General features: G+C 41.7%; 1 protein-coding gene across 1 annotated transcript in view; it reads left to right on the top strand.

The window, feature by feature from the left end:
- The window catches only part of LOC121531765 (cytosolic carboxypeptidase 4), a 154449-nt gene extending 147006 nt beyond the window's left edge, over positions 1-7443 (top strand). The window contains exon 24 of the mRNA XM_041837199.2: positions 7058-7443. Coding sequence (XP_041693133.2) covers positions 7058-7340 — 283 coding nt within the window. The 3' untranslated portion in view covers positions 7341-7443. The remainder of the gene's footprint in view (positions 1-7057) is intronic.
- The last annotated feature ends 5141 nt before the right edge of the window (positions 7444-12584 follow it).

Genomic DNA, 12584 nt, shown 5'->3' with positions numbered 1-12584 from the left:
CATTGTGGTACCAGGCCAAAAACCTCTCCCACAACGTCAGCAAGACAAAGGAGCTGATTGTGGACGACAGTAAACGGTTGGCTGAACACAACCCCATCCACATCGACAGAGTTATAGTGGAGCGGGTCGAGAGCTTCAAGTTCATTGGTGTCCACATCACTAATGAATTAACATGGTCCACACACACCAACACAGTTGTGAAGGAGATACAACAACGCCTCTTCCACCCTCAGGAGGCTGAAAAGGTTTGGCACGGGCCCTCATATCCTCAAAAGGTTCTACAGCTGTACCATTGAGAGCATATTTACTTGCTGCATCACCGCTGGGTATGGCACCTGCTTGGCATCCGTCTGCAAGGTGCTACAGAGGGTGGTGTGTACGGCCCAGTACATCACTGGGGCCAAGCTTCCTGCCATCCAGACCTCTATACCAGTCAGTGTCAGAGGAAGGCCCGGAAAATTGTCATAGACCCAACCACCCAAGCCATAGACAGTTCACTCTGCTACCGCATGGCAAGCGGTACCGGAGCGGCAAGTCTGGGACCAAAAGGCTCCTGGACAGCTACCCCCAAGCCATAAGACTGCTGAACATTTAATCAAATGGCTACCCGGACTATTTGCATTGACCCTTTTTTCCACTGACTCTCTTGCACTGACTGCACATTCACTGGGCTCTACACACACACACACACACACACTACATACGGTCACACACAAAAAGCACACACACACACACACACACATATTGATGCCGCACGCACACACAAACACACACACACACACACACACTTTCACACTTCACATACGCTGCTGCTACTCAATTATCTATCCTGTTGCCTAGTCGCTTCACCTACATGTACATATTACCTCAACTACCTCGTACCCCTGCACATTGACTTGGTACCGGTACTCCTTGTATATAGCCTCGTTATTGGTATTTATTGTGATACTATTTTCTATTTTTATTTGCAAATGTTCTTACTTTTTAACTCTGCATTGTTGGGAAAGAGCTCATTAGTATGCATTTCATTGTAAAGTCTACACCTGTTGTATTTGGCGCATGTGACAAATACAATTTGATTTGATCAAATAAAATACAATTTAGTTTGGACTAATTTGATTAATCATTAGTTTCTATTGGACAAATTCAGGTTCTGTTTGCTTCCGTTTAAGAAACGTTTTGCAACAGAATCAGCCCTGATCACCCGCACACACAGTTCACTTTCATAGCAGCCATACACAGCATCATCACTTTGCTCATTGTAGAATTCTACGCGCTCTCCTCCTCTCACCTTTTCCCTTCGCTTGTGGACTTCAGTGTACAACACAACAGCGGTCTGTGACCAGGCGCAAAAACCTCTCAAGCCAAACCTTCATACCATAACCGCTAAATGCTACACAGCCGATATCATTGTCACCATATTAACATTATAGCCAACAAACTAGAACTAACACATTAGTAAACACACAATCCCATCCATGTGTACAATCACGCAGTACACTGTACAGCAAGCAGTTCAGCTGTTACACTGATGAGCCCCGGTGGCAATAAATTAATAAAACCGAAAGTGACCTTGACTTGGAAGAGTTGCAGTGTTGGATAGCCTTAGCAAGCTAACTAACATAAATAGCATTCCTCTCTGTTTGGGTCAGGTTGTTGAGTAGGCTAAGTAAGTGAAAGGTCAACTAAGAAGAAACCTGTGAAAAAGGTCAATATCAGGGGATATCTTTATCTATATATTTCCGGATATCTGACATTTTAGGAGTAGACATGCTCCAGATACCCATGTCCTTAATTTCATATACGGAGCTAGGATATTCTCCGTAATGGGACAGTTTCTACGTGCATCCAATCCGGACCTCAGAAATCTCCCTGGGACATTTTCTACATTCATCTGAGCCGTACCTCAGAAATCTCCCTCCTACCGTATGAGTCCAGGGAGATATCTTAGTGAGATACCCTACATGACCAAAGGATGTTGACACCTGCTTGTCGAACATTTCATTCCATAATCATGGGCATTAATATGGAGTTGGTCCCCCCTTTACTGCTATAACAGCCTCCACTCTTCTGGGAAGGCTGTGCACTAGATGTTGGAACATTGCTGTGGGGACTTGCTTCCATTCAGCCACGAGCATTAGTGAGGCCGGGCACTGAGGTTGGGCAATTGTTGACTGCTGACCAACAGTGCCCGACCTCTCTAATGCTCTTGTGGTTGAATGGAAGCAAGTCCCCACAGCAATGTTCCAACATCTAGTGGAAAGCCTTCCCAGAAGAGTGGAGGTTGTTATAGCAGCAAAGGGGGGACCAACTCCATATTAATGCCCATGATTTTGGAATGAGATGTTCAATGAGCAGGTGTAGTATATCTATTATCTAAGCCTTTATACTTAGGCATGAATGAATCTAAATATTTTCAAAAATGTATCATATCTGTAGTCATTACCTGATCATTTATATATCCGTATATAAAAAAAACATTATTTCAATAGATATCCTTAGATGATATGTAATATTAATCCTTGTATTTCTGATCAAAATGGGCTGAATCCAAATCATGAAATGTCCAGCACCCAAATTATTTTACCTATGGAGATCGCATGGCTGTGTGCTAGATTTTGTACACCTGTCAGCAACGGGTGTGGCTGAAATAGCCAAAGCCACTAATTTGAAGGGGTGTCCACATACTTTTGTATATATAGTGTAGCTACTCTACCTGCTTCATTCATGATGAGAGAACTAACTGGAATAAGCTAGCTAGCCAAGTTGCTATTTAGCTAGCTAGCTAAGTTAGTTAGCTAGCTAGCTTATATTAACCAGTAATACAAAATATGCCTAAACGTTTTAAAAAGGTTAGCCTCTCCTTGAGGCTTGATAGGGGGTAAAAAATAAGTCCTGAAGGGAAGGCAATTTCGTTATTTGTTAGCTAGCTAGGCTACCAGTTAGCTTTTACCCCCTATCAAGCCTAGCTAGCTAGCTAACGAACTAGCCCTACTGGATGCTGGCTAAATTAGCTAATGTTCTTCCTTCTAGTTACTAAGATAAATAAAACATCTCAAATTAGCTACTCACTTTAGTGTTAAATTCTTTTATGTGTTTTCTGAACAGCTTCTCACTTCTTTGTTTCTCCAGTTGTCAGTTTGAACACACACCGTTTGTGGCGCCCAAATTAAAGAATGACAGTTTATGTGATTCTTGTTGCTAGTCTATCAGTTACAGTGCTTTTAGCTTTTGGTTTGCGTGCATCTTTATCCAGAGGGAATACTAAAAGTGTCTGAAATAATTAATACTAAAAGTATAGCTAGTAGCTGAAAGAATTATATGGATTTAATATTTGTCAAATTATTTAGCCTCAAAACTCAAATAAGCATCAGAAATTGTACTTATTTAGCATATCAAAATGCTATTGGATAAAAGCAGAGACATGGAGCTACAAAATTGTATATCATACACTGCATTTAGGGGAATAATGGGAAAGTAATTCTGCTTTGAAAGTTGATAAACTTGTAATCTCACTTTTGAGAAAATGGCTTTTGAATGTTTTGGTACCTACTGAAGAGCTCTTCTTTGTCTACACCCATTCACCATCGATCACACCCTTTTAAGCTTTAGCCCCACCCATCTCATTTCACTCTCGGAGCGTTTAGAGCGAACACTTGACGCTCTGGCGGATGAGTAGGGTTAATCAGAGCATTCTGACTTCACAACGGCAGTCAAGCACCCAAGCTAACTTGCTAACATTGGCTAGCTTGCTAGCTACTTCCAGACACAAAATTGGGATTATGGTTAATTGTTTACCTCTGGATAACATGAAAACAGCACCCCACTGACCATTTTACTCGCCCTAGCAGAGCAGGTTAGGCTGTTTTCATGTTATCCAGAGCGTTGGTGACTGTAACTGTGCTGCTGGCAACAATTTAATTACGCTTTTTTGCCAACATTTACAGACATCGGCCATATTCAACGGGTGTTGTGCGTTTGTAAATTCATCAGTTGTTCTGCGCTCTGGCATACTCAGACTGAATTTACGAACGCACCCGAAATGGTTACTTGCACAGTGGAGTCTTTTCTTAAGACATGTAGCTAACTAGCTAGGTAAACAATGAACCTAGCTTGGTAAACAACATGTCAAATCATACACGTAACGTTAGCTAGCAAGTCAGCCAGTTAACGTTAGCTAGCTAGCTAACTAAACAATGAACCATGATCCCAACTCTTGACGTTACTACCCTATATGAATCTGCAGGTAGCTAAACAACCAGGTTCAATGTTAGCAAGCAAATGGCTCTGAGATACAAATAATAAGAGCATACACGTAACGTTAGCTAGCGAGCCAGCCAACGAACGTTAGCTAGCTAGTTAAACAATTAACCATAATCCCAACTCATGACTTTACTACCCTTCATGAATCTGCAGGTAGCTAACCAAGCAGGTTCAATGTTAGCAAGCAAATGGGTCTGAGATACGAGTAATAAGAGCATACACGTAATGTTAGTCAGCAAGCTAACAGTACACTTTAACTTGAAATGAATCCACTTTCTGTCAAAATTAGAAACGTGTGATATCTGAAAATGTAGCTAGCTAGACTATCTTATCCATATACATCATGCATGATGGACGCGTCTCCCTGTCACGGATGCAATGGTTTCCCTTAGTTTGAAGATGTAATCCAGAGACAGGTGTTTTCTCCATCTCGTTAGCTATCATACTCTAATTCCACTGAAAGTGGAGAGCAACACTTATGCAGCTCCACTACACGATACATTTTTTTAAAAGACGTGTTAGACAGGATTACATACACATACTGACCAGCTCAAATAGACAGAAGCGTGCTATATGGCAGACCAATCCGAACTCCTCTCTCGGCATGTCCAGCCCACTCATTATCTCAGCCAATCATGGCTAGTGGGAAGGTTGCTGTCTTTTTCTGTGGCTTAACCAACTAGGCTCGTAATTTAACAATTTTATTCATATTTACAGACGGCATACACGTTTGTTATTAAGGCACATGAAAGTTCACATGTTCCAGAAGGCATTTCTGCCAAAAAACGCATTTTGATAAAAAAAAAAAAGTTTACATTCAATTGGCTCTCCTGTGAAGTAGTGACCCGCGACATACGCCTAGTTTCCTGAAACGAGTCACATATGGACCTCAGTCAAGAGCATATGAATTGTATGTGCTGAGAAGAAATACTATGTAGGCCTACTGTCAGTATTTGTCATCATATAGAGAAAATAAGATGTCCACATAGGCCTATCTCAGGATATCTAAGGAGTCAATATCCAGCCATACCATGTATGATCCCCGGAGGGAATCCAGAAATGATTTGTGCATGAAAGAAAAATATGGATTTCATATTTGTCAAATTATTGATCATGTGCTGAAAACTCAGAAATGTATCAGAAATCGTCCTTATTTTCAGCATATCAAAAAGCATACCAAGATCCGGATATGGACCTCAGCCAAGAGAAGCATATCTGGAATCAATATAGTTTAATATCTTGAATGTGCTGAGAAAACGCAGATATGCGATCTATACAGTCAGTATTTGTCAACATGAAGAGAGAAAATAGGATGTCATATATCTCAGGATATTGAATGAGTCCATATCCGGCCATAGGAAATGTCCATGTTTGATATTCGGAGTAATCCCAATATCACATACTGTATGTCCAAAAGACGCAACTGGATTCAGAATTTGTCACGATATGGTGCATATCCACAAAAGTCAAAATATTCTGTAGAATATCAAAAACGTGTCATGAAAAGATATCCCCTGATATGGACCCTTTTCGCCCATCTCTCTCTCTCTCTCTCTCTCTCTCTCTCTCTCTCTGTCTCTGTCTCTGTCTCTGTCTCTGTCTCTGTCTCTCTCTCTCTCTCTCTCTCTCTCTCTCTCTCTCTCTCTCTCTCTCTCTCTCTCTCTCTCTCTCTCTCTCTCTCTCTCTCTCTCTCTCTCTGCTGCTTCTTCTTCTTAATTTTTGTAAGAAATTAATTTGTTCCAAACTGTTCAACTATTGTCTTTCTCTCTCTTTGAGTCAACTACTCACCACACTTTATGCACTGCAGGGCTTGCTAGCTGTAGCTTTCAGTACTAGATTCATTCTCTGATCATTTGATTGGATGGACAAGATGTTCGTTCATACTGCAAGAGCTCTGATAGGTTGGAGGATGTCCTACGGATAATTACTGTCATAATTACTGTGTAAGTCTATGGAAGAGGGTGAGAACCACAAGTCTCCTAGGTTTTGTATTGAAGTCAATGTACCCAGAGGAGGATGGCTACACCATGGTGCTACCCTAGAGGGTGCTGTTGAGGCTACTCTAGACCGTCATTGCAAAACAATGTGTTTTATCAGCTATTTGGCGAAATGTGAATATAGTAAAGTTTTATCTATGTTTCACTATTTAATTTTTCTGAAATTCAATGAGTAGGATGGTCCTCCCCTTCCTCCTCTGAGGAACCTCCACTGATATACAGACACCAATCCAGAAGCATTACCTCAGCTTGCATTGCAACTAGCATAATCTCAAACAGCATTACGCTAATGTGGTTTTTGGACACAACGTTTCTGATATTGAGGAAGTAGTGGCGTTATTCCCGACACTACATATTGTGTTGTCTAATCAGACATCTCAATGATAACATATCCAATCCAAACCCAGCAGATACTACAGTGTATGCTCACTATGCAGTACTCAGACCCTGCTTCTGTCTGTAATAACCCCTCTAAGGATATGAATGAGTTACAGCCTGAGTCTGTGGCTCGTGCCAAGGATGTCAATGGAAATGACTGGGGAACTATGACTGTGCTGTGAAACAAGGTGGTAGAACTGACATATCACAGTGTGTAAGAGGAGATGGAAATGTATGGAAGCTTTTGGTGGTGTTAATCACCAAAACGGTAGTTATTGATTTACTGTACACCGCTCCACTCCCTTCATTAAGCCATCCATTTCCTTTGGTTAACTGACTGTCTCCTCTCCTCTCCTCTCCTCTCCTCTGCTCTGCTCTGCTCTGCTCTCCTCTCCTCTCCTCTGCTCTTCTCTCTCCAGCTGCTTCGAGGATGATGAGCCACCTTGTGTAGAGGAAATTGAGTACCTGAATGACAGCTTCCCTGAGCCCAACAGAAATGATCTGGACTCAGAGGTCAACGGCAACACATCCAGCGCTGAGGAGGAGGAAGATGATGAGGTAGAGCATCAGATAACCAGGAACAGTCGACGGCGCTCAATGAAGTCCCGCCTCTATCCTCACTTGATAGGCCAAGAGACTCTGAACATCAAGAGGAGCCCATGCAATGGGATGAACATTTCAAATGGACAGTATCTGAGCTAAGGTCTCACAAGAAGGACATTCCCCCAAAGCACTTATTTCTTTTTTTTTTTAAATACAGTGGAAGTGATGCAGACAATTACATTGATAGAAGATACAATCTATCTGCAATATTAAGCTGATCCATTCCCCTCCCCCCCAAAAAATGTAAAAAAATGTTAAAAAATGATAAAATAAAAAATACAGTGGGGAAAAAATGTATTTAGTCAGCCACCAATTGTGCAAGTTCTCCCACTTAAAAAGATGAGAGAGGCCTGTAATTTTCATCATAGGTACACGTCAACTATGACAGACAAAATGAGATTTTTTTTCTCCAGAAAATCACATTGTAGGATTTTTAATGAATTTATTTGCAAATTTTGGTGGAAAATAAGTATTTGGTCAATAACAAAATTTCTCAATACTTTGTTATATACCCTTTGTTGGCAATGACACAGGTCAAACGTTTTCTGTAAGTCTTCACAAGGTTTTCACACACTGTTGCTGGTATTTTGGCCCATTCCTCCATGCAGATCTCCTCTAGAGCAGTGATGTTTTGGGGCTGTCGCTGGGCAACACGGACTTTCAACTCCCTCCAAAGATTTTCTATGGGGTTGAGATCTGGAGACTGGCTAGGCCACTCCAGGACCTTGAAATGCTTCTTACGAAGCCACTCCTTCGTTGCCCGGGCGGTGTGTTTGGGATCATTGTCATGCTGAAAGACCCAGCCACGTTTCATCTTCAATGCCCTTGCTGATGGAAGGAGGTTTTCACTCAAAATCTCACGATACATGGCCCCATTCATTCTTTCCTTTACACGGATCAGTCGTCCTGGTCCCTTTGCAGAAAAACAGCCCCAAAGCATGATGTTTCCACCCCCATGCTTCACAGTAGGTATGGTGTTCTTTGGATGCAACTCAGCATTCTTTGTCCTCCAAACATGACGAGTTGAGTTTTTACCAAAAAGTTCTATTTTGGTTTCATCTGACCATATGACATTCTCCCAATCCTCTTCTGGATCATCCAAATGCACTCTAGCAAACTTCAGACGGGCCTGGACATGTACTGGCTTAAGCAGGGGGACACGTCTGGCACTGCAGGATTTGAGTCCCTGGCGGCGTAGTGTGTTACTGATGGTAGGCTTTGTTACTTTGGTCCCAGCTCTCTGCAGGTCATTCACTAGGTCCCCCCGTGTGGTTCTGGGATTTTTGCTCACCATTCTTGTGATCATTTTGATCCCACGGGGTGAGATCTTGCGTGGAGCCCCAGATCGAGGGGAGATTATCAGTGGTCTTGTATGTCTTCCATTTCCTAATAATTGCTCCCACAGTTGATTTCTTCAAACCAAGCTGCTTACCTATTGCAGATTCAGTCTTCCCAGCCTGGTGCAGGTCTACAATTTTGTTTCTGGTGTCCTTTGACAGCTCTTTGGTCTTGGCCATAGTGGAGTTTGGAGTGTGACTGTTTGAGGTTGTGGACAGCTGTCTTTTATACTGATAACAAGTTCAAACAGGTGCCATTAATACAGGTAACAAGTGGAGGACAGAGGAGCCTCTTAAAGAAGAAGTTACAGGTCTGTGAGAGCCAGAAATCTTGCTTGTTTGTAGGTGACCAAATACTTATTTTCCACCATAATTTGCAAATAAATTCATTAAAAATCCTACAATGTGATTTTCTGGATTTTTCCTCTCTCAATTTGTCTGTCATAGTTGACGTGTACCTATGATGAAAATTACAGGCCTCTCTCATCTTTTTAAGTGGGAGAACTTGCAGAATTGGTGGCTGACTAAATACTTTTTTCCCCCACTGTAATGCATTTGATTATGGAAATGCTAATGTAGATGGTTGCTGAGTTAGTAACTATTTCCCTTAGGCTTTCAGAACAGTGGATATATAAGCTATAGCAGTAGAATAGTGGACAATGCCTTTGTATAATTTGTACATGCCTTTGTATGAGATGCATGTGAAGGATAGTCCGGCATGGCGTGGGCTTGTTGAGGCCATATTCTCCACAGAGAGCCAAAAGTAAATGGGTATATGGGTGAAGTAGGGTACTAGACAGTATTATATTATATGAGATTATATTTATATTATTTGTGTATAGTAAATGTATCAAATACATCAGAAATAGGGTGGTGCTGTAACAATGTTTACCTATTATTAACATTCAGTATGATCTAAGTTCCAAAATAACAGGCCACCATTGTTATATTTTTAACATTCTTAACCCGCAATGCATTTACATAGTGCTAGTTTGGGGGAAAATATTCATGTTTTTTGAAATTATATGAATATGAAGTATTTGTATAACTAAACACATTTTGCTAGTTGACCGTTTTCATAATGTCTAAAGATGATAGGATTGAGTAATAACTGTTTGTTACAAATGTTCCATTCTCCTTACTCTTAAATATGTTGGAACCGAAGAGCACTACAAAAAAATAGACTTTTATTGAATCAGCTGTTCCTTGTGTCTTACTTGATATTGTACTGTACACGTCATCACAGCCAAGTAGTCGGGTCCTACGGTCCTACCTCTCGGTTCCGTTGGGAAAATTCAATGTAAGAACAAAACCTTTGAGGAAACTGTGATGTGTGTCACACAGCCACCAAAAGAAAAGGAATGGTGATCCATGGGGGGTTCACGTTTTCCACCTCCCTGCATCGGAGCTTTCAATCCAGATCTGCTCAGACGTCTCCCACAGACAGGAAGCCAACAGGAACACTGACCTCCACAGCGGCTCGCTGGCCTTGCCACACACTGCATTATTTCAGGCAGACTGATAGATTTGTCTTATTTTGGCTGATATGGCTTCCTTGGCATTGTGAGGCTTCTTTCAGTGTGTCCCGAGGAGCGGAGGAATCATAGGCTTCGTCCCAAATGGCACCCTATTCCCTATTTAGTGTGCTACTTTTGACAAGGGCCCTGATCAAAAGTAGTGCAATATATAGCAAATAGGGTGCCATTTGGGACAAAACCAAAGGCTGTCAGGCTCTCTCACAATGACATTGGGCTACTTGCCGTGTGGCCTTGTAGGCCCTCAGCTAATCCTATCACTGCAGACTCAATGGGCAGACCTGCACACTGACCTTGGGGCCCTGAAGGTTGATGGCAGAGTTCATTGTTACTGTTGACCCCCCCCCAAAACCATTATAGCTAGAGTATATACCATATTTTTTATTCATCACATGTATTACAACAATACACTGATAGTTGCAGCTGTGCTTAACTGTTTATGCATATTGTAGTCTTGAAAAGTCCATCCTTTGTTAGAAAAAAACATGAAAACACAATTTCTTTGGCTCTGATGATCAACTCTCCTGCAGCATATCAATTTCCAGGAGAGATGTGGTGCTGTCCAGTAGGTTATAGGAAATGACTGATACAGGCTGATCCGGATGGCACCTTGGCATGATGAATGTTAATGCTTTGCCAGCGTTTCTTGGCTGAACCAGTCAGAATCTTCATTACTTCCTGGGTGTTAGTTTTGTTGGATGACCTGAGCCATCTGACAGTACATTTGTATAGGAGTGGATTAAACTTTAAATATGACCATTTGGAGACTGGATAAACTGTGAAAAGATACTGATAAAAACACTTATTCATCCATCTACCATGAAGGGGTTTTCTAGTTGTTAGTCTAATAAAAACAATCTTCAGTGGATCGGCCACAGAATATAACACTATTAGCAGTTGTCTGCTTGATGTAGTCTTTTTTTATTGTTCTATTCATACGCTGTGTCAGAGTTTGATCAATTTTAATAGACGTCATGACTTAGCTATGACCTACACGGCTGCCTTTACTGCAACACGTAACGAATGCAGTGCAGTGCCCAGCGCTGTCCTGTCCTGTAATCTCATTCCCTTTGCAGATAGATGGTCTAATTAGATCCTGGCATGGTGAGCTACCTGATCACAGAGAGGTAAGCCGTCCTTCATTGACATGCTGCGAGCAGAGCCAGGACTAGTGCTGCCTTCACACACGACTGCATTTCTTAATTAGTGTTTCATTCCAGCACTGCCTGACTCTTCATAGCTGATTCAGTCCACCATTACCTCTCAGGCAACGCCTGCCCTCCGTGTAGGGAAGCCCTGTAGAGAGGCCTTCAAAGCTATATGATCATGTCTATGACATTATATTAGACTATTTATTTGCTTTGCAGATGCCCTCTTCCACAGCCTCGGTCTTCAGCAGTTACGATTGACATTTGATGCGTTTTTGCAGACGAATGTTGAGTAATCCAGGTCAATGGCTTTCATAAGGGTGAAACAACAGTACCTGTGACATTTGGTTTCTGCTTCACACGTTATTATAGATGTTGCTCTCTGTTGTACTATCATGGAACTGCTCATCATAGTTTCATTCCTCACCGAGCAAGTGCATGCTCTTTTGTAGAAAATACATAATTGCAGAGCATTTGCAGAAAATACAGTGGGGGAAAAAAGTATTTAGTCAGCCACCAATTGTGCAAGTTCTCCCACTTAAAAAGATGAGAGAGGCCTGTAATTTTCATCATAGGTAACGTCAACTATGACAGACAAAATGAGAAAAGATTTTCCAGAAAATCACATTGTAGGATTTTTAATGAATTTATTTGCAAATTATGGTGGAAAATAAGTATTTGGTCAATAACAAAAGTTTCTCAATAGTTTGTTATATACCCTTTGTTGGCAATGACACAGGTCAAACGTTTTCTGTAAGTCTTCACAAGGTTTTCACACACTGTTGTTGGTATTTTGGCCCATTCCTCCATGCAGATCTTCTCTAGAGCAGTGATGTTTTGGGGCTGTCGCTGGGCAACACGGACTTTCAACTCCCTCCAAAGATTTTCTATGGGGTTGAGATCTGGAGACTGGCTAGGCCACTCCAGGACCTTGAAATGCTTCTTACGAAGCCACTCCTTCGTTGCCCGGGCGGTGTGTTTGGGATCATTGTCATGCTGAAAGACCCAGCCACGTTTCATCTTCAATGCCCTTGCTGATGGAAGGAGGTTTTCACTCAAAATCTCACGATACATGGCCCCATTCATTCTTTCCTTTACACGGATCAGTCGTCCTGGTCCCTTTGCAGAAAAACAGCCCCAAAGCATGATGTTTCCACCCCCCATGCTTCACAGTAGGTATGGTGTTCTTTGGATGCAACTCAGCATTCTTTGTCCTCCAAACACGACGAGTTGAGTTTTTACCAAAAAGTTCTATTTTGGTTTCATCTGACCATATGACATTCTCCCAATCCTCTTCTGGATCATCCAAATGCACTCTAGCAA

This window comes from Coregonus clupeaformis, chromosome 19, assembly GCF_020615455.1.
Source record: "Coregonus clupeaformis isolate EN_2021a chromosome 19, ASM2061545v1, whole genome shotgun sequence".
Taxonomy (NCBI): domain Eukaryota; kingdom Metazoa; phylum Chordata; class Actinopteri; order Salmoniformes; family Salmonidae; genus Coregonus; species Coregonus clupeaformis.
The sequence above is the reverse complement of the archived record's forward strand: the minus strand, read 5'-3'. Positions and strand labels throughout refer to the sequence as shown.